Here is a 24,336-nt window from a genome sequence, read left to right as displayed (position 1 = left end):
TAAAAAAGATCAAATTGCAACTCCATAAACACGCAAGGACCCATCGAATAAATAGACCATTTGGTCCTAACACGTGGATCCTTCCCTAGATCGGGTCACCGCTCGGGTTCGGCCATCAAACGGCGGCGTTTCGAAGTCATTATATTGACCTTGAACGTCAGCGTTTTAATGATGGCCCTTAAAGATCTAACCTAAAACCTTTTAACCTTCTTAAAACCTAAAGAGCAATGGCCTTCCTCTTGCGCCGCTCTGACGATTCATCACCTTAGGCCCCGATCCCCATTCAACTCCGATGACGACGGAGAGAAAGAGGATGCGGTTACTAAGTACGTCCCCTTTCTTTTACTGCTACCGCTTCTTTTTTAATAAACAATCAACAGAATATAAAACGAAAAGAAGAACTACGAATAAAAGAAAGAAAAGAAGCCAGAAAGATCACCTCTTGGTATTCTGATTTTTTTTTTGTATATTGAATGCGTGTGTGATTTTTTTGTCTGTGTCCTTTTATAGATTTTTCAATGGATTTATATAGCCAAAAAGAAAATACAGAAATCCCACTTTTTTTTTGTTTTTTGCTTTTTCTCCCTTATTACAATTTTCGCTCTATTTTGTGCTGTTTTCTGTGCGTTTCTGCTTGTTTGCTTGTGTGCAGGTACGGCCGTACGGTGATGGGGACGTGGCACGTACGGATGTGTGCGGCGTGCGCGTACGGAGGCTCGCATGAGTGGTGCTACGTGCGTGGGGAGTGGCTCGGGTTTTTGCTGCGGCGGCTGAGGCTTGTTTCAGAAACTGTTTTGGGTTTTAGGTTTTTTCTTTGCTTTTGGGCTTGGGTTTGTAACGGATTTGGGTTGATGGTTAGGACTAGGTTAGGGTCTGTAATCGGGGTTTAGTGATTGGGCTTCAACCCGAATTTGGCCCATTGTAATTGGACTATTTATTGGACTTTTTGATTTGGTTTATTTCAATAGCGGGCCGGGCAAATTGGGCCTATTACAAATACTTTTCGACAACAATACTCAACACTTAAATTTTAAACCAAAATTTTCAAAAGTATTTCTCAAAACCACATTTTCACAGCACTTTTTAAAAGCACTTTTTAAAAATAATGCTAAACTAGCCCTCGTATTTCATACATTCCGAATAAGGTTAGTTTTTTTAATCGTATATCATAGTTTTGTTCTTTCAATTCGATTATCGATTTTTTATAATAATTTTTAGTTTTAGATTTTTAAATATTATTTGATAAAATTTTAAAAAAAAATCATAAATATTTTATTAAAAAAATAATTTTTCTATAACTTTAGGAGAATAATGCGCTTCAGCACACTCAAACTCATATCTTCCTACATTGATAACAATGTCAATACCAATCGAACTAAGACTTAATTGACAATTATTTCTACTATTTTAAATATAAAATATTTTTTATATCATAAAAAATAAAATTAATTATATATTAAATAGACTTTGATTTGATTTTGATTAATCAAGATTTTTAAACTTATATATTATAAATCATTTAAACATATCGATTCAAGTTAGATTTTCGATTTTTCGAACTTAACTCAAATCCTAAATTAGAGTAATCGCAAGTTAAGATAATTTCTGCGCATAACAGTTATCTAAAAGATTGATGCTACTAAATATCAAATATAGTATGAGTAGAAACTAGAAAGTGTTGGATGTATATAAAAAATGTGTTAGCATTGTTCGTCATATGTAGTCCTCACATGATGGGGCTAAACTATATCTATAGTGAAGAATCCTTATGTCTGCCATGGTCAACAGAGTTGCCAAAAATGAGATATGTATATATAACACAATAATGTTAATAATATGTATACATATATATATTAAAGAGGGCTTCATCACCATGTAGATCGATGGCTTTCTAAGAGTCATTTATCCCTAATTTTTTTTCTTTTGAAAGATCATTTATCCGTATTGAAATCCACGACCTTGGGTCCCCACCATTCATGGAGCTGGGACAGCTTTAATTGATAATCCACAATAACTATTAAAAAATATAATCAATAATACAGATTTAATGTTAACCTATAAAAAGAAGTACCTTATACGAACAAAATTACAAACCCTCTTCATAAAATATTATATGTTGAACGTATAATTTCATGCAAATTGAAGACCACAACAATGTTTAAAATATTAAAAGTGAATCACAAACTAATAATTAAGCTAAATGACTTATGTTAATTACAATGCCTAGCCTTAGGCTTGAACCTTGTGTAACCCTTAAAAACAAAAAACTGAATCATAAATTGTCGTACAAATATAAATGGCTTGTGTTGCAATAATCGTAAAACTAAAACACCAAAGTCAACAATGAAATAAAATTATACTGAATGTGAAATTAAAATTGGAATCTATATATAATATTAACACACTCATAACCAGTGTCGGTAGTGTCGCCTGTTCATATTGAAGACGGTACCATTGAATTCTCACCTTCCATGGAGGCGTTAATGGCAGGGTAGACCTGGAAATGGAATGTGGACTGTTTTCAATTTTTATTCAAACTAGACAATATCAGGACATGTCTAATTTCCTTCACATATCATGTCTAACTCATTAATTCTTTATCTTCAATCTTAATCATAAATGGTACCATCACTTCAAGATTTTTATTTATTCATTTTGTTTTCAAGTATTAATGCTCATTTATTCCGATTAAGATGTGTTTCTGCCAACCAATATATACTTTTATTTTTTATATTTTAAAAAAATATACTTATATATTTATATTTAAGTACAAGTCAAACACCAATTTTTTTACTATTCTGGCTTATGATTTTATACGTTTACTTTTTAATTAATTTATAAATAATATATATTTTAATTACTATAATTAATTTTAATTTAGTTTTTCAATTTGTTATGAATATAATTAAAATATATTAATTTATTTAAAAATTTAAATATGATAATAAAATTTCAAATCATAATTGAAACATTTTTATTGTATTTATTGTGTAATATGATTTTAGTTCATATAATTAATGGAAAGCAACGTTAATCATAATTATAACTTGATGAAACATTTGGTTTTTGTGAGATGATATATGAGCAGTTATAACTGAGATAACAAAAAACTAAAGAATAGTAACCTAAAAGGTTTGTTACGTAGTTTGATTTCCACATGTGCCTACAGGGCCTTGGTCAGAGAGATAATTCATAATATTTAACTACATACAAGTGACAATTTAAGTCCTACCACTCATTATGTAGCAGCCTTACATTGATACAAAGTTTTGTTATTAATCATATGTTTATTTATTTATTTTTAAATTTTATTTATTTTTCATTTAGTTTTTCACATAATGTTGTATTTTCCATTTGAACCTGATGATTTGGAGAGAAAAAATTCTACATATCGTATTTTTATTGGCTAATTTAGTAATTCACTAGAGGTGTTAAAATTAAGTACCATAATAAGACATATATTGATAGTTTAGGCATTATATTGGACATTTTCAAGTACAAGTATAGCATTAAATATTTCATGAAAGTACAAGCTCCATGATAAAACACATGTTTCAACTTTGTCAAATTTTACAAGTTTTATTCCTATATATTGCTACAATTGCCTGGTTGCCTAATTGATCCATGAGGCAAAAGTAAGTCTCAAATTTGACAGATGTTTTTTTTCCTATCTTCTATGTAACAGTTTGATGTTTGTCTTTTATAATGTCCTTTACAATTGAAAATTATTTCAACAGTTTCAATCTCGGAAAAAGCATCAGTCCGAGTTTATATTTTTCGTAATATAGTTCAATGGGTGCACAAAAACCCAGAGATTGCAGAAAAATTTAATCTTCACAATCACATGTATAAGCTTAGACAAAGTCACATGTATAAGCTTAGACAAAGTTGTATAAAGAAAACATTATGAGTATTCTTGGGTCGCAATTCAAAGTCTTTCAAGTTGTATACCTCAATCTGACGAATAATATGTTTGGTTATTTAAGACACCAAAACATATCATAAGAGATGCAAAACATATTCATACATATTGTCATTCTATCATTCATACATTAATTAAACCATGCCAAATCTAAATTGCATATATATACATACACCACAAACATATATCATTTTAAGACACCAAAACCAAGAAAACACAACCTATTAGGTACATGCCAACTAACAACAAACCGAAAAACTAGCAAACATGATTGAGTTTGAGATCGTAGACTGGATGCTAAAGTCGATGCTCGGGATCACGAATTGAATCTAACCTGAGCACAGAAAATAAACCATACGCTAAGTAACTCACTCAATGATAAATCTATAATACGGAAGTAGTTTAAACAAATTCAACTCAACTTAAATCAATTAATATCCATATCTTATGCTAATCATCTTTCAACAAAAATTTAACATGCTTATATTCATGTTAGCACACCAATTCTATATTCATATATATTATCTTACCATATAATATTCATTTTATTGAAAATTAATTCATTTATGCATCCATTCATGAATAATGACACTCATTCATTTATAAACATTACAAATAAGTTCATAAGTCTCATTTCATTTAAACATTCTAGTCATTTCCGAGCCTGATAGCTTTTTCATACATAATGCCCTCAGGACTTGTTTTCAACTCAAATCGAATGGTATCATTTCTATCACATTTCATTTCATTATCCATATAAAAAATTTATGTATGTTTAACCCTATTAACTAGACACGAACTCGGTACGGATATACGAATCTGTCACCTCGAGTTGCCCAACAACGATGACATTATAGTGATATAAAACACCATCCTATATTGCCTTACAACAATACTTTTCTCAACTCAATCAATTTGTCACCTTGGGTTGCCTGACAACGACGACTCAATGCATAATATCTACCACCTCAGATTGCCCGACAACGTTGGTTTTAGTCGTAACTTTGACCTTATGGCATGCCAATTATATCCAACACAATCCGAATAGCTAATAAGGTATTTCATTTTTGATTCATTATATATAGTTCGATTTACAATTCAATAATCATCAATAACATATCACAATTTCATAACTTATATATATATATCATATTTTGAACACAATTTCATATCAATTGTCGAATATCAATCTAATTAATTAAATTGCTATTCTATTCAATTTTGTTCTTATCTCGATAATCAATCTCAATTATACCAATTCAGCTCAAATAGTCATCAATGGCTTACCTTAACAATGTATGATGCACAATATCAAGAAAATGCAACAATTAAATGGGTCTTAAATCATAGAAATACAAACTGAAAATTCTGAGCTATTCGTCGACGACTTTGGGATTTTCGTTCCCTTTCGATGAATCCAATTTGACGTTAGCTATGAATTAACATAAACATACAACACTATCAATATTCAACCAATTCACAATCAATTATCAATTTATGCAAATTTTATAATTTATTCAATTTAGTCCCTAAAATCGAGACTGACCTAACTTTTAATTTAAAGATCCAAATTGAATTCCGAATTCACTATTACTCATTAGGGACCTTCTATTTCTCATTTCTACAGGAAATTTTATATTTTATTCAGTTTAGTCCCTAATGCACAAAACGATCAGTTAAGCTTTACAATTTAGTATTTTTTTTCACATCTAAGCTTAAAATCTATCAATTTAACTCCTAAAACTTTCAATTTTCAACAATGGCAACTCATCAAAACTTTACTAATTGCTCAAATTAATCCTTAGGTTAGCTAAATCAAGCTCCCAAGATAAATGAAAATCTACAAAAAAATCAAAAGAAAATGGCTAGGATGTACTTGACTTTAAGGTTAAAAACTTGAAAATCTCTAAAAATGGCGTGGAGCTCTCTTTTCTTCCTGAAATTTCGTTGAAGAAGATGGAATTCTCTTTCCATCCACCTAATTTTAACTTATATACCATGATTAGATTATAATTTAGCTTAATTAATCTTAATTAGATTAAATACACCTTATTTTAATTATGCTAATGGACTCCTAATCATACCGTCCACTATTATAACATTTAACATGGTATAATTGTTATTTTGAACCTTTGGTTAATTGCAATTTAACTCCCCAAGCCATTTACTAATTAAAAATTTATAGCGATTGGATTTTATAATTTAATCCCGAAACCCTAATTAACCACAATTTCAACTAAATCGACTATCCAAAATTCAATTCATTTATATAATATAAAAAAATTTATGAATTCGGTTTACGAAAACGGGGTCTCGAAATCCTATTTTCCGTCACCGCTAGAAACCGGGTTGTTACCATTTCCATTCTAAGTTGACAATTCAAGTAATTAACAACTTAATTCCTACAAAATATTTAAAAGCCATGCTGTCGAAACCATTTTATTTTTGAGAAAAAAACAAAAATTAGGTATCGATGAGAATGGGGAGTCGCCACCAATCTTTTATTAAGGTGTGATTGGGTCACCTGAAAATGACTTTGGTCTACAAATTTTAGAAAAACGGGTCCGGGAGTCGATTACGTATGAGGAAGGATTAGCACCCTCATTACGCCCAAAAATTGGTACCTAGTTAATTAATTAATGTCTTAATGTCGAAAATTTGAAAATCGTAATCCTTAGCAAAAACTTAAAAACTTACGTATTAAGACCCTTATTATTTCAGAGAAATAAAATACCACACCCAATACGTTAGGGCACGACATTCTAATTTTCCCCAAAAATGAATTAGGGCAAAATACTAGTGCAATAAAAAATGTAAAAGAATATCCATTTATTCAAGATTTAAGAAATCGCAGCCCAATACGTTAGGGCACAATTCCTCTAAAATCCCAAACTCGGAATATTTCCTTTATTATTTTTTTTAAAAAAAATTATTTCAAGAAATCAATGCATCACATCCAATACGTTAGGACACAACGTGTTGAATTCCTAATAATGTGTTCTTTTTTTTTATTAAAGAGAAATACTCGATTGTTAGATTTAACGAAGAAAATTGGAACCCAATACGTTAGGGCTCAATTTCCTTGAAAATCCTAAATACAAGCATTATCTCAATTTTGAAAATTTTAAAATCGAGTAAAAAAATGATGTAATGTTATATTGAATGTGTGTATAAATGTCGCAATAACAAATAACAATAATAAATACGACAATTGTATAGAAATAAGATAGACAAATAAATAAACAAAATTTAAAAAAAAAACAATGACATGCAAAGTATCAAATAAATGAGCAAAATAAAAAAAATATGAAAACATAAATCAACAAACATATAAAAAATGAAGAAAAGAAAGTACATAATATATACATTGAGATTATGGAAAAAAATATAAAATTTATATAAAAATATATATTTATATATAATACATTCATGAGAATAAAGAAAAATATACATATAGAAATTATAAAATATGGATAGAAAGTATAATATATATATATACGTACATATATATATAAGTTAATAAATATATAGATCATAAAGAAAATGATTACATATATATATAGAAATTATAAAATATGTATAGAAAGTATAATATATATATACGTACATATATATAAGGTAATAATATATAAATCATAAAAATAATAATTACATATATAAACTTAAAAAAGGAAAAAGAAAATATTTTGAAATTAATTAATTCTAAAAAATGACTAATTTTAAAATGTGATAAAAAACTAAGGCAAATTCGCAAATAATTGAAGTCTCAAGGACCATATTGAACGCGCAAAGAACGCAGAGGGGCTGGAAAGGAAATTGTCCCTTCTCCTCTAAACGACACCGTTCAAATTAGACCAAATTGAAATAAAAATAAATAAAAGGGTAAATTAAAAAAATAAAAAAAACTTAATTACAAAAACATTAAAAGGCGGAGGGGCTAAATAAAACAAATAAATAAAATTCGCAGTGGTATCACCTTCTCCCTTTTTTAAAATCGTAAATAAGTAAAAAATAATCGAAAGAAAAAAAAATAGTAAGCCACCTTTAAAAAACTGCCAATCATTCTCTCTTTTTTATTCCTCATCTTTTTCTTTTTTTCTTTACAATGAAGGGAGAGACCTCTATTTATAGTTGAGCCTCCCCAAATCCAACGGTACAGATCAATTACATCAACGGCTGAGATTAAAGGGTATCTACAAATTAAATCTCTCAGATTATAAAATCATATCTTCTAAGATTGCATATCATATCTAAGATTATATATCATATCTAAGATTGCATATCATATCTAAGATTATATATTATATCTAAGATTGCATATCATATCTAAGATTGCATATCCCTGAAGATTATGTTTCCATAAGCTTGTAGATGGACCTTCAACCTTTTCAAGTAATGGGCAATTCCGATCAGGCCAAATGATATTACTTTGGGTTTTTTTTTGTGAGCCCGGGCTAAAATTGGGTATTACAGCTGCCCCTCTTTGCTCGTTGTCGTGTAACAGGAACGGAGCAAAGACTTTAGAAATGGCCAATTTTTGCCCAGTCACGCTAGATCTTAGTGCTCTTCTTCTTCAAGCAGCCACATTCCATCCTACTGCATCTTCAAATGTATAAGAATTGGTGCTTCAATATACTCCACTGCAATATCAAGGAGATAGGACTTACAATCTTCAACCTATTCCACTACTGACCAGGGAGATGATTACTGGCTTCAATGTACTCCACTGTAACCACAGGGAGGTAAAATCCGCCATCTTCGATCTGCTCCACTACTGCTTAGGGAGATAAGATCTGAAATCTTTAATCTATTCCACTGTTGTCAAGGGAAGTAGAATTACTGGCTTCAATGTACTCCACTATAACCACAGGGAGGTAAAATCTGTCATCTTCGATCTGCTCCACTACTGCTTAGGGAGATAAGATCTGAAATCTTCAATCTATTCCACTGTTGTCCAGGGAAGTAGAATTACTGGCTTCAATGTACTCCACTATAACCACAGGGAGGTAAAATCCGTCATCTTCGATCTACTCCACTACTGCTTAGGGAGATAAGATCTGAAATCTTCAATCTATTCCACTGTTGTCCAAGGAAGTAGAATTACTGGCTTTAATGTACTCCACTGTAACCACAGGGAGGTAAAATCCGCCATCTTCGATCTGCTCCACTATTGCTTAGGGAGATAAGACCTGAAATCTTCAATCTATTCCACTGTTGTCTAGGGAAGTAGAATTACTAGCTTCAATGTAGTCCACTGTAACCACAGGGAGGTAAAATCCGCCATCTTCGATCTGCTCCACTACTGCTTAGGGAGATAAGATCTGAAATCTTCAATCTATTCCACTGTTGTTCAGGGAAGTAGAATTACTGGCTTCAATGTACTCCACTGTAACCACAGGGAGGTAAAATCTGCCATCTTCGATCTGCTCCACTACTGCTTAGGGAGATAAGATCTGAAATCTTCAATCTATTCCACTATTGTCCAGGGAAGTAGAATTACTGACTTCAATGTACTCCACTGTAACCACAAGGAGGTAAAATCTGCCATCTTCGATCTACTTCGCTGTTAATGCAGGAAGTGAAGATCTGCTATCCTTAACCTGCTCCACTACAACCGAGGAAGGCAAGGCTTTGTTTTCGATCTGCTTCGCTGTCGATACAGGAAGGCAAGATCTGTTATTTTCACTGATCTATTCTCTGGGGAACATGACTTGTATAATGAACCTAATTATGCCTAATGATTAGGATGTCATGATCAAAATGCATCAAATGCTCCTAACTAGACATGTGTGAATGGTGTTTGCATGAATGCAAAATTTTATTTTTCCGAGAATGATCTCACTTAGGTTGTCATTACTCGAAGTTTATTAAGGCTTTGTGACTGGCGTGCTACAACGCCTTCTTGCTTGACTGGCTTTTCTGAAGAAACATTTAGCCAGGTTGCCCCCCACTGTGAACCTCCAAGTTTAATCCATTGGGGCACAAAAATTCATACCATCGTTCTCCCACTGTAACCCAAGAGTATATGGCTTTTCTTCAATCCTCTCCTATCACAATTCAAGGATACATTATCTAAATCTTTCTAGTCTCTTACACCATTCCCAGGGTTTCATACCAAAGGCTCATGTGCAAATGAAGGCTCTCTTCCCGAGGCAACCTTTTTCTATTGCCTGGTGATCATTACTTGCTTGTTGATTTAGGCTTTGTCATCAACATGACATCTTATTATTTTGTTCAACCAATGTTTTTGACAATAAAATCCAAAGCGAAAGTCCTAGTTTAGACTCTTCCTTTTCAGATTTCCAACCTTTAAACCTGGTGCGTTATAAATAATAGTCCTGTTTCAGGCTCATGTATTATTTAGAAACTTCTAGAGTAATATGCAAAACTTCCCTTATGAAAGTTTTATTAGTCCATTGATCATTATTCCAATGCAACATGCTTACAAAAAGGTCATAACAAGGGATAAGAATAAATTATAGTAAAAAAAAGATAACAAAGAAATTGATTGGGAATGTATATCTTTGAAAAGAATGAAGTATTCCAAGAATAACAAATTCAATAGTATGAAAATTGGGTGCCCCAGATATCGCTGTTGTTTAGTACATTGTCAGATATGATCCTTTTGGCGTTCCATACTGATTCTTCACGAATTTGCTAACTGTCGACTTTGTGACATTGACATATGAAGCAGCTTCCCCGATTTAGTAAAGTAATTGACGACCACAAAGATGAATCAATGATCGTCAGACTCTTTTGGCTAGATTGACCAAATGACCTTTATGCCCCACATATGGAGAAGTCAAGTATCCCAATGATTCTTTGTAGGGTAAGATCCGTTTCTCGACTTGTTCTACCATCCTTAACAGGTCCGAAAATAGGCTACAATCTATGTCATCTTCAAAGTCATGAGATCCCTTTAAACACATGTCTCGCTCAAAAGGAGATTCTAAGTCTGTAGCAGCGTCACTCATGTCGTTGATATCCAGGGACCTATAGTAAGTACAAAAGAATATACAAAGAATGTACGAATTTAAGAATGATTATTTGTACAATATAATTATGAATGTGGAAGAAAATTCAAAAGAATAATTATAAAATATATTGGCTCAAAAATGAATGCAAAGATGTATTTTATTAGAATAATGACGTTTAGACATGAGCCTATTTCGCAAAGGAATTTTTATCATTTTTAGGCTAAAAATAACAAAATTGTTCTGAACATTACTCTAAATAAGCTCTAAAAAACTACAGAGATTTCTTCCGCAGTTCAATTACTTAGAACACTTCTAAGTTGATAAGGGCGAATATCTTCAAGGACCCTTGCAAATTGTGTCTTCAAAAATGGCATTGATGTGAACGTCTCTCAACATTTCTTCATACATCCCATTCACCCCCATTATCAAATGTGATTGGGTAGCGGATTTTCTGCACTGGATGAATCGCCAAATTTGACAACGCCCATACGGATAAGCCTTTCAACCACTTTTTTAAAGGTTGTCGAAACCATTTTTTAAAAAAAACAAAAATTTTAGGTTGTCGACTTTTAAAAAACAAAAATTGGTAGTCGCCACCAATCTTTTATTAGGGTGTGATTGGATCACCTAAAAAAACGGCTTTGGTCTACAAGTTTTAGAAAAACGGATCCGGGAGTCAGTTACGTACGAGGAAGGATTAGCACCCTCGTAACGCCCAAATTTGGTACCTAGTTAATTAATTAGTGTCATAAGGTCGAGAATATGGAAAAATATAATCTTTAAAAAACTTAAAACGTTGCGTATTAAGACCCTTTTCGATTCAAAGAAGCAAAAACGCCACACCCAATACGTTAGGGCACAATTCCTTTAGAATCTCAAACTCGGAACATTTCCTTCATGATTTTTTTTAAAAAAAATCCCCATTTCGAGAAATCAATGCGTCACATCCAATACGTTAGGACACAACGTGTTGAGTTCCCAATAATGAGTTTATTTTGATTTAAAGAATATCCATTTTGAAAGAGTTTGATTTTTTTAAAAATAAATCGAGTGAAACATGTAATGTTAAATTGAACGTATGCATAATTGTTATAAAACAAGTACCATAATAAATACATCAATGGTGTAATAATATGAATAGTAAACAAATAAAATTAATATAAAAGCAAAAATAACTAATGACATATAAAATATCACATAAATATGCAAAATAAATAAAAACAAGAATGTAATAAAAATAGCGAACGAAGAAAACAAACAAAATAAATAAAGAATAGAAAGTTTATAGTATATACTGAAACTATGGGGAATAAGAGGCATATATATGAATTTACATGAAGAATTCTAGATTATAAAGTTTATATAAAATATACAATGTATTTAAAAAATATATATATACATATAAAATATGTGTTAAAAAAATAGGTATTTAGGCATTTTTAGAAATAAAATAAAAAAATAGATATATGCGTGTTTATTGATATAAAAGGATACTTGTTTTGAAAAAAACTAAATATATACAATTACGTAAAAAAAAATAATAATTGTCATAAAAATAAAATATATGTATATAAAAATATTCGTTAAAAATATGTACATAAAACAGCAAATATACATATATATTAAAAAAATTATTAAAAATACTGATTTAAAGAAAAAATATGGAAAAAGGACTAAATTGGGTAGCAAGTAAAAAAAATAGGGGTGAATCCGTAAATAAATAAAGTCTGGAGGACCAAATTGAACGCACAAATTACATGGAGGGGCTGGAAAGGCAATTTTCCCTTCTCCTCTAAAACGGTGTCGTTCAAGAAGGGTTAAATTGAAATTAAAATAAATTAAAGAGCGAATTTTTAAAAAATAAAACCTAATTATAAAGACATTTAAAGGCGGAGGGGCTAAAAGTGCAATTTTCCCCTCCGCGCAAAAACACGCGGATCCTGGGTCCGGGTCGGGTCGACGCGCGGATCCTCCCTCTCCAAAACGGCGCCGTTTTGATTGGCCTATTTAAGCCAAATTTAAGTCAAAAATTTCATTTCAAAACATATCTAAAAAACAAAAAAACCTTTTTTAAGAAAAACTCTTTCAACCTTCTTGTCCTCAGGCGATGGAAAGATCATCGGACGGTCACCGGCCGGTCACTGGCCACCGTGCCGGCCGCCGATCCCCGGCGCCGCCACCACTGTCCATGGTGACCGAAAAAAGTAAAAAACTTCCTTTTCAACCTTCTTGACCCCTGAGCCTAGATCTGAGCTTAAATCACACAAAACACCAACGAAAGTGCCCCAAAAGCAATGAAACCTTTAGGCTTCCGGTCATCTTTCATCGGAGACGACACCCTCAACCGTCCACGGTGATCTAGGACTCAAAACAAAGGTTGTATCTCTCCTTTCTTTATTTATTAACAGTATGTATATAATAGTAAAAAAATAACGATAGAGAATAAATAAAAACTACAAAATAACAACCTTTTGATTCGATTTTTTTGCTCCTGATATTGTGAAAGTTGTAGTTTTATTTTTATTTTTGAAAATCAGATCTTTATTACAGTGTTACAATGGCTATTTTATAGCCTAATGAAAAAATAAAAAAGGAGGAACAATATCTGTTTCCTTTTGATTTGATTTTCAAATCTTTGATTTCCTTTTCCATATATTGTTTGTTTCTGTTTTTGTGCAGGTGAAAATCGGGAAAGATCCGGAGGATTCGGCTTGGCTCGGTTGCAGCGCTGTTGAAGATCAGAAGCCCTAAGGTTTCATCCGTTTTGGGCCATTGAAATTTGGGCCTCCATTGTTTTAAATTGGGCCATGTATTCTGGGCTCTCTTTTTTTTTTGTTCCGGACATGTAAATATAATGGACTTTTTTTATTATTTTGGGCCGGGTAAAATTTAGGTATCACAGCTACCCCTCTTTGCTCGTTATTGTGTAACAGTGACGAAGCAAAGACTTTACAGATGCCTAATTTTGCCCGGTCATGCTGGTCTTTGGTACTCTTCTTCTTCGGGTAGCCTCATTCCTTCCTACTGCATCTTCAGAAGTATAGGAAATAGTGCTTCAATCTACTCCACTGTAACTTCAGGGAGATAAGATTGGATGCGACCTACTCCACTACTACTTAGGGAGACAAAGCTTGGTGGCTAAATCTGCTTCCTACTATCTTGGAAAGATAAGATTTGCCGTCTTCGATATGCTTCACTACTGCTTAGGGAGATAAGATCTATAATCTTCAACCTACTCCGCTGCTGCTCAGGGAGACAAGGCTTGGTGGCTTAAATCTGCTTCCCACTATCTTGGGAAGATAAGATTCACCGTCTTCGATCTGCTCCACTACTGCTTAGGGAGATAAGATCTATAATCTTCAACCTACTCCGCTGCTGCTCAGGGAGACAAAGCTTGGTGGCTTAAATCTGCTTCCCACTATCTTGAAAAGATAAGATTCACCGTCTTCGATTTGCTCCACTACTGCTTAGGGAGATAAGATCTATAATCTTCAACCTACTCCACTGCTGCTCAGGGAGACAAGGCTTGGTGGCTTAAATCTGCTTCCCACTATCTTGGAAAGATAAGATTCGCCGTCTTCGATCTACTCCACTATTGCTTAGGGAGCTAAGATCTATAATCTTCAACCTGCTTCGCTGCTGCTCAGGGAGACAAGGCTTGGTGGCTTAAATCTGCTTTCAACTATCTTAGAAAGATAAGAGTCATCGTCCTCGATCTGCTCCACTACTGCTTAGGGAGATAAGATCTATAATCCTCAACCTACTCCGCTGCTGCTCAGGGAGACAAGGCTTGGTGGCTTAAATCTGCTTCCCACTATCTTGGAAAGATAAGATTCATCGTCTTCGATCTGCTCCACTACTGCTTAGGGAGATAAGATCTACAATCTTCAACCTTCTCCACTGCTGCTCAGGGAGACAAGGCTTGGTGGCTTAAATCTGCTTCCCACTATCTTGGAAAGATAAGATTCGCCGTCTTCGATCTGCTCCGCTACTTCTTAGGGAGATAAGATCTGAAATCTTTAGTCTGCCTCACTCCAACTTCAGGAGGATAAGACTCGATCTGTTATCTTCACTGATTTGTCCTCTGGGGAACATGACATGTGCAATGAACCTAATTATGCCTAATGATTTAGGATGGCGTGATCAAAATGTATCAAATGCTCCTAACTAGACACATGTGAATGGTGTTTGCATGAATGCAAAATTTTATTTTTTCCGAGAATGATCCCGCTTTATAACTGACATGCTACAACGCCTTCTTACTTGACTGGTTTTTCTGAAGAAACATTTAGCCAGGTTGCCCCCACTGTAAACCTTAAAGTTTAATACATTTGGGCACAAAAAATTCATACCATCGTTTTCCCACCATAATCTAAGGGTATATGGCCTTTCTTCAATCCTCTCCTTTCAAAATTCAAGGATACAGATTATGGAATTTGTTTTCTCCGCTCTCAGGGTATCCTATCAAATATTTATACCCAAATAAGGAACTTTCTATCCATAGGGGACTTCTTCCTACCCCATCAAAACCTCCAGCTGTCTCATTCGCTATTTAGACAACCGACTCAGTTTTAATTTAAACTTTTCCTTCTTTGGCTCCTTATCTTTTGACCTCGGGGTATTCTAAACAAAAGTCCTGTTTTAGGTTACTAAATTATTTAGAAATTCCCAGAGCATTATACCAAACTTCTTTTGTAAAAGTTAATTAGTCCATCAATCATTATTCTAATGCAACATGCTTGCGCAAAGATCAAAAATACTGAGTAAGAGATGAATTAATTCCGGAATTTATTGACAGTAGGTGTCTTGAAAAGAAAAAATATTCAAGAACAGCAAAGAATGAAGTATTTACAAGAACCAACAAACTTGGGACAAATAATATGAAGACTGGGTGCTTTGGATATCGCTGCTTGAACTTCTCTATACAAGCCAAGAACCATTCTGAGTTTAACATGTGTTTAGGGGATCTACAGTACTTTGTTAATACCCCCAAGACATCATACATCCCTTTATTGTTGACTCTAGCAAGGTCACCCTATGCCCCAATTTGACAATGTTTGAGCCGCCCTTTTCCGGGTTTTCAACTTAAACCCCCTTTGGTCTCAAGGCGCCCTTTTCGGGTTTTTACCTTAGCCTCTCTTTTTTTTTTTTTTGAAATCAGAGCGCCCTTCGCGAGTTTTCACTTTGATTTCTCCCTTTCTTCAAGTGAAATATTTTTTAACCGAGTCTGAATTTACAGGATGCGGAAGATTTTTGCCATCCATTTCACTCAAAATCAAAGCGCCTCCAGAAAAAGCCTTCTTCACAACATAAGGTCCTTCCCAGTTTGGCATCCATTTCCCTCTGAAATCCTTTTGTAAAGGGAGGATCTTTTTTAGAACCAAATCCCCTTCATGAAATTCTTTGGGACGAACCTTCTTATTGTAAGCTCGCATCATTCGTTTCTGATACATTTGGCCATGACGAATGGCTTTCAATCTTTTTTCTTCAATCAGGTTCAGTTGATCGTACCGAGATTGGATCCATTCGGCTTCATCCAATTTTAACTCAGCCAACACCCGAAGAGAAGGAATTTCAACCTCAATGGGTAACATTGCCTCCATTCCAAAAACCAAATAGAAAGGTGTTGCCCCAGTAGAAGTCCTGACAGATGTTCGGTAAGCCAGAAGAGTGAAAGGTAACTTCTCATACCAATCTTTGTAAGTTTCGGCCATTCTCGCCTCGATTTTCTTGATATTTTTATTCGCCGCTTCCACTGCACCATTCATTTTTGGGCGATACGGTGATGAATTATGGTGTCTAATGTTGAACTGATCGCAGACTTCCGCTATTGTGCTGTTATTTAGATTCAACGCATTGTCAGATATGATCCTTTCAGGCATTCCATATCGACATATAATCTTATTCTTCAAAAACTTGCTGACTGCTGACTTCGTGACATTGGCATATGAGGCCGCCTCTACCCACTTAGTAAAGTAGTCAATAACCACAAAAATGAAACGATGTCCATTAGAAGCCTTCGAGGATATTGGTCCAATGACGTTCATACCCCACATGGAGAAAGGCCATGGAGAAGTCATAACATGAAGAGGAGAAGGAGGCGCGTGCAATTTATCTCCATAAATTTGGCATTTATGGCATTTCTTGGCATAATTGATGCAATCTCCTTCCATAGTGGACTAGTAATACCCGAATCTCATAATCTGTCTAGCCATGGTGAATCCATTAGCGTGTGTTCCACAAACACCCTCATGGACTTATTCTAAAATTTCCTTAGCCTCTACAGCGTCCACGTATCTCAACAGTACTCGATCCTTCCCCCTTTTGTATAGGATCTCCCCATCCAAGACATAGTCAATAGCTATTCTCCTCAATGTGCTCTTATCATTCTCCGTTGCCTGATCTGGATATTCGCGATTCTTCACATATTGCAATATATCTTGGTACCAGGGAGGATTATCATTCTCCGCTTCCTCAATGCTGTAACAGTGGGCTGGGATTTCATAAATACTAATTTGAATAGGCTTCATGTCCTCTAACTGATTCACTTTAATCATGGAAGCTAAAGTAGCAAGAGCATCAGCCATCTGATTTTCTTCTCGTGGGAGATAACAGAAGGTAATGTTGTCAAACCCTTCGATCAATCCCAAAACCAATCTCCGGTAACGATCAATTTAGGATCCCTCGTCCCTCATTCCCCTCTTAGCTGGTATATTACCAATACTGAGTCTCCGTACACCTCTAATGTCTTGATTTTTCGTTCTATGGCTGCCCGTATACCCATAATGCAAGCTTCATACTCAGCCATATTATTGGTGCAGTCAAAGTTTAATTTACTGGTGAAAGGATGATAGTCTCCATTTGGAGACACCAAGATTGCCCCAATCCCGTTGCCTAATGCATTCGATGCTCCGTCAAAGCTTAATCTCCAAGAATGATTCTCTTGGTGATCCTCTTCAGCATTAGCCATATACATCAAATCTTTATTCGGGAAATCAAAGTCTAGAGGCTCATAATCTTCCAGAGCCTTGCTAGCCAAGAAATCTGCTATCGCACTTCCCTTGATGGCCTTCTGACTTACATATACGATATCAAACTCAGAGAGCAAGATTTGCCATCTAGCTATTCTTCCATTCAATGCTGTTGACTCCATCATATACTTTAAAGGATCTAATTTTGAAATTAGTCAAGTCGTATGATAGAGTAAATATTGCTTCAACCTCTTGGTCATCCAAATCAAGGCGCAACATAATTTTTCGATAGGCGAATATCTCATCTCACAATCAGTGAATTTCTTGCTGAGATAGTAAATTGCCTTTTCTCTCTTTCCCGTCGCATCATGTTGACCTAGCACGCATCCCATGGAGTTGTTGAACACTGTTAAATACAAAATCAAAGGTCTATCCAGGCTGGGTGGTGACAGAACTGGGGTATTGGATAGGTATTGCTTTATCTTTTCAAAGGCTTTTTGACATTCTTCATTCCAAACATCAGGATTATGTTTCTTCAAAAGGCGAAATATGGGATCACATTTTTCGGTCAACTGTGAAATGAACCGAGCAATGTAATTCAGTCTTCCCAAGAAACCTCAAACTTATTTCTGGGTACGTGGTGGCGATAAATCTCGTATTGCTTTGACTTTGTCTGGGTCGATCTCAATTCCCTTTTCGCTGACTATGAAGCCTAATAGTTTTCCTGATCTGGCTCCAAAAGTGCACTTTGTCGGATTAAGCTTGAGTTGGAACTTCCTTAATCTTAAGAACAATCTTCTCAAGACTTGCACATGTTCCTCCTCTGTTCTGGATTTGGCAATCATATCATCAACATACACCTCGATTTCTTTGTGCATCATGTCATGGAACAAGGTTACCATGACCCTCTGATATGTTGCTCTCGCATTCTTTAATCCAAATGGCATCACCTTATAGCAAAACGTTCCCCATAAAGTAATGAACGTAGTCTTTCTCATATCTTCTGGATGCATTTTTATCTGATTATATCCCGAGAACCCATCCATAAAAGAAAACAACGAAAATCCCACCGTATTATCCACCAGCGTATCAACATGTGGCAATGGGAAGTTGTCTTTTGGGCTTGCTTTGTTCAAATCCCTGTAATCGATGCACATTCGTACTTTTCCATCTTTCTTAGGGACTGGGACGATATTAGCTGCCCACTCAGAATATTTGACTTCCTGCAAAAAACCAGCTTCAAATTGTTCTTAACCTCCTCTTTTATTTTGAGCACAATATCAGGCCTCATTCTTCTGAGCTTTTGTTGAACTGGTTTGCAATCCTCTTTTATAGGTAAGCAATGTACTACAATGTCAGCACTCAATCCCGGCATATCCTGGTATGACCATGCGAAGACATCTTTGAATTCATGAAGTAATCCAATGAGGTCTCGTCTTGTTTTTGCGAGGATTTCAGTTCCAATTTTCACCTCTTTCCCTTCTTCCAGGTTCACAACTTCTACGGTCTCTTTGTGAGGTAGGATTTGCTTTTCCTCTTGTTCCACCATCCTCAACAAATCCAAAGATGGACCACCCTCTTCATCACCTTCAAAGTCGTGCGATCCCTCTAAACACACGTCTCGTTCAAAAGGGCACTCTGAGCTCGTAGCAGTATCGTTCACGTCATTGATACACAGAGACCTATTATGGTTACAAAAGAATGTATGAATTTATGTACAATTTATTTATGTAATGAAAGAATATATTTTAGTCGAATGAAAGAATGAAAGAATATTTACTCGAAATAATTGCAAAGATGTATTTTATTAAAATAATGATTTCTAAACATAAACCTATTTCACAAAAGAATTCTTTGTTATTTCTAGGCTAAAACAACAAGTTTGTTCTGAATATTACTCTGAGACAGTTCTAAAGACTTTAGGTATTTCTTCCGCAGTCCAATTGTCTAGAACACTCCCAGGCTCATAAGGACGAATGTCTAACCAACTTCTCTCTTTATTCCCAAGCTCATGAATGGCGTTAATGTACATATTTCCCAACGTCTCCTCGATGCTTTCCTCAACCGATTTCTTTCTCTTCTGATGAATGATCCCTCCGGATACGAAGGTTTTGGATATGTGGGGAATTATCATTGGCTCTCACTTAACTTCCTCCCCCTTCAAATGTGCCTTTCTTCTTTCCTGCCCTTTTTCTATCTCCTTCCTTATTTGTCTTCTACCCGGCTTGTATCCTAAGCCAAAATGATCTTGCTTTTCTTTCAGCATTGGAGCCTCAGTCTTCCCTTGCAGATATCTCTCCAGCCCTCTTCCGGGTAAAGCTCCTTTTCCTACCAACAATTGTAAACCCATCTCTGTGGTTTTGGATAATTTTGGAGCCACAATTTTGCTCCCTTCAGGGACAAATGCTACATTTACAAACTCCAAAGATCGAAATGAGCATTCAACTGACTCATCATTGGTCTCCACGTACGGCATCTCATTGGATACAGTTGCTATTATATCCTCTTCGGCTTTTATTGTCACTAGCCGACCATCTGACACTAACTTCAACATCTGATGTAATGATGACGGAACTGCCCCTGCCGAATGTATCCATGGTCTTCCTAATAAGAAGTTATAGGAAGGTTTGATGTCCATCACAATAAATTCTACCTCATAAACTGTTAGACCAATCAATAAGGGTACCTCAATTCTTCCCATGACCTTCCTTTCTGTACCGTCAAATGCCCTTACTACATTTTGACACGTTTTTATGTGCGAACTGTCTATAGGTAGCCTGTTCAGTGTGAATAACGACAAAACATCCAAAGCTGATCCATTGTCAATCAGTACTCCTGGAAAAATACGCCCCTTGCATCGTACAGTGATATGCAAAGCTTTGGTAGATCCCATGCCCCCCGAAGGTATTTCATCATCATTGAAAAGTATGAAATTATCAGCACTGATATTATTGACCAACCGATCTAGCTTACTAACAGAAATATCCTTGGACACATATGTTTCATTTAGCATCTTCATCAACGTATTTCGATGCACTTCGGAATTAAAGAGTAAAGACAGTACAGATATGCGGGCCGGTTGTTTATGCAACTGCTCAACGACATTATACTCGCTATGTTTTAAAAATTTAAGGAATTCCACAACTTCTTCCACCTTCACTGGCTCAACTACTTTCCCTTTTTGCTCCCCTATTATAGCCTCTTTCATAGACTTTGGATCGGTACTCACACACAGGCTCTTTGCCGCCTCACTTCCTAGGACAGTCGTATTGCACTCGTAGTTCCATGGGACCTTCTTACTGTCTTGGTAAGGAAAGGTTGCAGGTTTCTTTATTATGATTTTTGGCATTGCTGGTGCTCTCACCTCATCCTTCTTGGGTCGCGAGATAATGACCACAGGTTGCACTATTCTTGGAACCTTTGAAGCCTCTGATGTGCAAATGCTCCCCTCCTCCTTAACTTCTTCATAAAATTCCATCTCCTTGTTATCCATCAATTCTTGAACCAAGGCTCTAAATTCTGTACATTCCTGGATTTTATGTCCCTCCTCGTGATGGAACTCACAGTAATTTTCCACCCCTTCGACATTTCTCTCTGAACTCGGGATGATCAATCCCCTTTTCACCATATTTTCCCAGATCCACCTCAAAGGAATTTTCACTTCTGATATGTCTTCCTTGATTTTTCTACCCATGCTCCCACCTATCATGTTCACTCCGTTGTGATTAGGTAATGGATTTTCTGTATTGGGTGAATCATCCAATTTCACCACAGCCATGCTTATAAGCCTTTCTACAAGCTTCTTGAATACCGTACAATGTTCTATAGAATGCCCCACAATTCCCGCATGATAATCGCACTGTGCGTTTGCATCGCACCACTTGGGATATGGAGGTTGCAAGGGTTTTCAATGGTGAGGGGCAACCACGTGTGCATTGAATAGATTCTGATATAGCTCCCTATACGACATTGGGATTGGTGTAAATTGAAGCTTATCTGTGTTTTGTCTTGTGTCAGATCTCTACTTTGATGATCCCTGCTGGTTAACAGCCGTCTTCCCCGATTGACTTACTGTAACTGTCTTCAAATACGAACTTGTGTTGTTGACCTCGTTCTCTTTCCTCTTTCAAACTGGCTTTTTACTACTTTCCCCAACATCTATTTTCCCACTTCTGATGGCATTTTCTATCATTTCCCCGTTCATAATTATGTCAGAAAAGCTTTTAGAAGCACTCCCTAACAGATGCGTAATAAATGGGGCCTTCAATGTATTAACGAAAAGCATCGTCATTTCTCTTTCTAGAAGAGATGGCTGAACTTGGACAACAACTTCCCTCCATCTCTATGCGTACTTCTTGAAACTTTCACCAGGCTTCTTTTCCATGTTCTGCAGAGTAATTCTATCAGGTACCATGTCAGTTACATGGTTGTACTGTTTTAAGAATGCCTGTGCTAGATCTCTCCATGAATTAATATGGGTACGGCTTAGTTGATTGTACCATTTGGATGCAGCCCCTACGAGGCTATCCTGGAAGCAATGTATCAGCAACTGGTCATTATTAACATATCCAGTCATCCTTCTGCAGAACATAGTAATATGAGCTTTGGGGCTACTAGTTCTGTTGTATTTCTCGAATTCTGGCATTTTGAACTTGTGAGGAAGTACCAGACCTGGAACCAAGCTCAATTCTCTAGCATCAATTCCATGGTAGCTCTCAGTACCTTCTATCGCTCTAAGTTTTTCTTCTAGCCATTTATACTTTTCCTCGAGCTGTTTCGGCAATTCATCATTCATTTTCTTGATTGTCTCATCGAAGTCTGAGATAATAGGATTAGCAAGATTGTCTCTAGCTTGGAAGTTTATCGGTGTTTCAGTACCGTCCTGAGGTTTGATAGTAACAGAAGATTTGCGCAGATATATCCCCGCTTGTTGAGAAGTAAGTCCTGAGGAATAAACAGGTGCTTCGTTGTCTCCTTTTTCATTGTTGAGCACCAACCCCTTTCCCTTGTCAACTCCTCCAGCCAATAACTGAGTCAACTTAGCCATCATACTCCCTTGAGATTCCATTATTTTTTCCATCATCTTTTGTTGAATCTTCTCTAATTGCTCATTCATTTGCTCTTGCATTTCTTTCTTGAACTGTTCTAGCCTTTGGTCCATGTCTCTAGTTTTGGATCGAGTTCCGTAGCAGTGTTTGATAGCTTGATTGGTTTCCAAATTAACTGACGAGTAATTTAGATTAATTAGAATCCCCTAATGTATTTATTAATGCATATGAAACAATGCAATGCATGAAATGAATGCAGAAAAGGCGTCAATTTGAATTCAATTCCATATAAGAAAACTTTACTAGAAATTAAATTCATTTACATAAAATGAATTACAAATACGACCTTGCCCTAGTACCCAGAACTCTAATCTTTCTAAGTAACAAAGCCAATTCTTGCCCTCGATCTGACTCTAATTCATACTTCACACCCAGCGTGTCAGCTTGTACTGCTAAAGTCTGTATATGGTCAGCTACTTCTCGAATCTGGACTACAGCTTCCTCAATAAGATGATCTCTGCTTCTAACTTGATTCTGAAAATGGTGAACATGTTCATTACTATGACTCTCGTTTGCTTTTAAGTGCTTGATCAGGATCTCATAATTTTGCAGCTCCATTTCTAACTCTTCAATTATTTTCTCCATTTCTTCAATCTTGCTCAAGCTAGCTTTTAACTCTATCGTAGAATTTCGGCTTCGATACTGACGAAGGGATCTTTCCAATACAATCACCCTATCCTTTAACTCCCCCTTTTCCTTCTGGCTTTCTGACAAACTCTTCTCTAAGGCTTCATTTCTCCTTTGCATCTCTTGAAATCTTTGTTCCCACTTATCGGCCTTGTCCTTTTCTCCTTGGATTTCTACTCGCCACTGTTCTGATGTCTTTCCCAGCCCAGCAGTTCTTATTGACAAGCGCAGCTTTTTATAATCCGTCTTTAGACTGCCCAGTTCCTCATCAGCTTTGTTCTTTTCTTTCTTCAACCTCTCATTCTCAAGCTTCTGAACGTCTATGTCCAATCTCAAGTTCGTCTTTTCCGCCTCCATTTGCTCTATTCTTTTCTCCAAATCTGCATTCTTTCTCTCAAAATATTGTCTTACCATTTCCAACTCAGAAGGAATGACTCGCAAATGCTCTTCTATTGACTGGCTTTCTTCTTGATTTAACTTAGGTGTATTATCATTTATCCTCCTAGCCCACCATTGATGATACCCAGGAGTTGTCATTAGACCCACAGCTAGCCTCTTCATTCAGCGAGTTTGTTTCCACGCACTAACCATCTCTTGAATCTTCTTTCTGTAACCATCATCCTTGTACGAAAATTTACAATCAGCTAACCCTTGGGTCGCAGGTATAAATTTCCTTGACCTATATTGCCTTAGCACCAATAATGAGGATATCTAGTAGCTCCCCAAACCCC

The 24,336-nt window shown here is 35.5% G+C and overlaps 1 protein-coding gene across 1 annotated transcript in view; it reads right to left on the bottom strand.

Moving 5' to 3' along the window:
* LOC121216113 (uncharacterized) overlaps nt 1–23,733 on the bottom strand; it is a 28,654-nt gene extending 4,921 nt beyond the window's left edge. The window contains exon 1 of the mRNA XM_041091409.1: nt 23,350–23,733. Coding sequence (XP_040947343.1) covers nt 23,350–23,725 — 376 coding nt within the window. The 5' untranslated portion in view covers nt 23,726–23,733. The remainder of the gene's footprint in view (nt 1–23,349) is intronic.
* Between the last annotated feature and the right edge of the window lie 603 nt (nt 23,734–24,336).

The sequence above is a fragment of the Gossypium hirsutum genome, chromosome D04 (genome assembly GCF_007990345.1).
Source record: "Gossypium hirsutum isolate 1008001.06 chromosome D04, Gossypium_hirsutum_v2.1, whole genome shotgun sequence".
Classification (NCBI taxonomy): Eukaryota; Viridiplantae; Streptophyta; class Magnoliopsida; order Malvales; family Malvaceae; genus Gossypium; species Gossypium hirsutum.
Note: the sequence above shows the minus strand (reverse complement) of the source record. Positions and strands in the feature narration are given on the sequence as shown.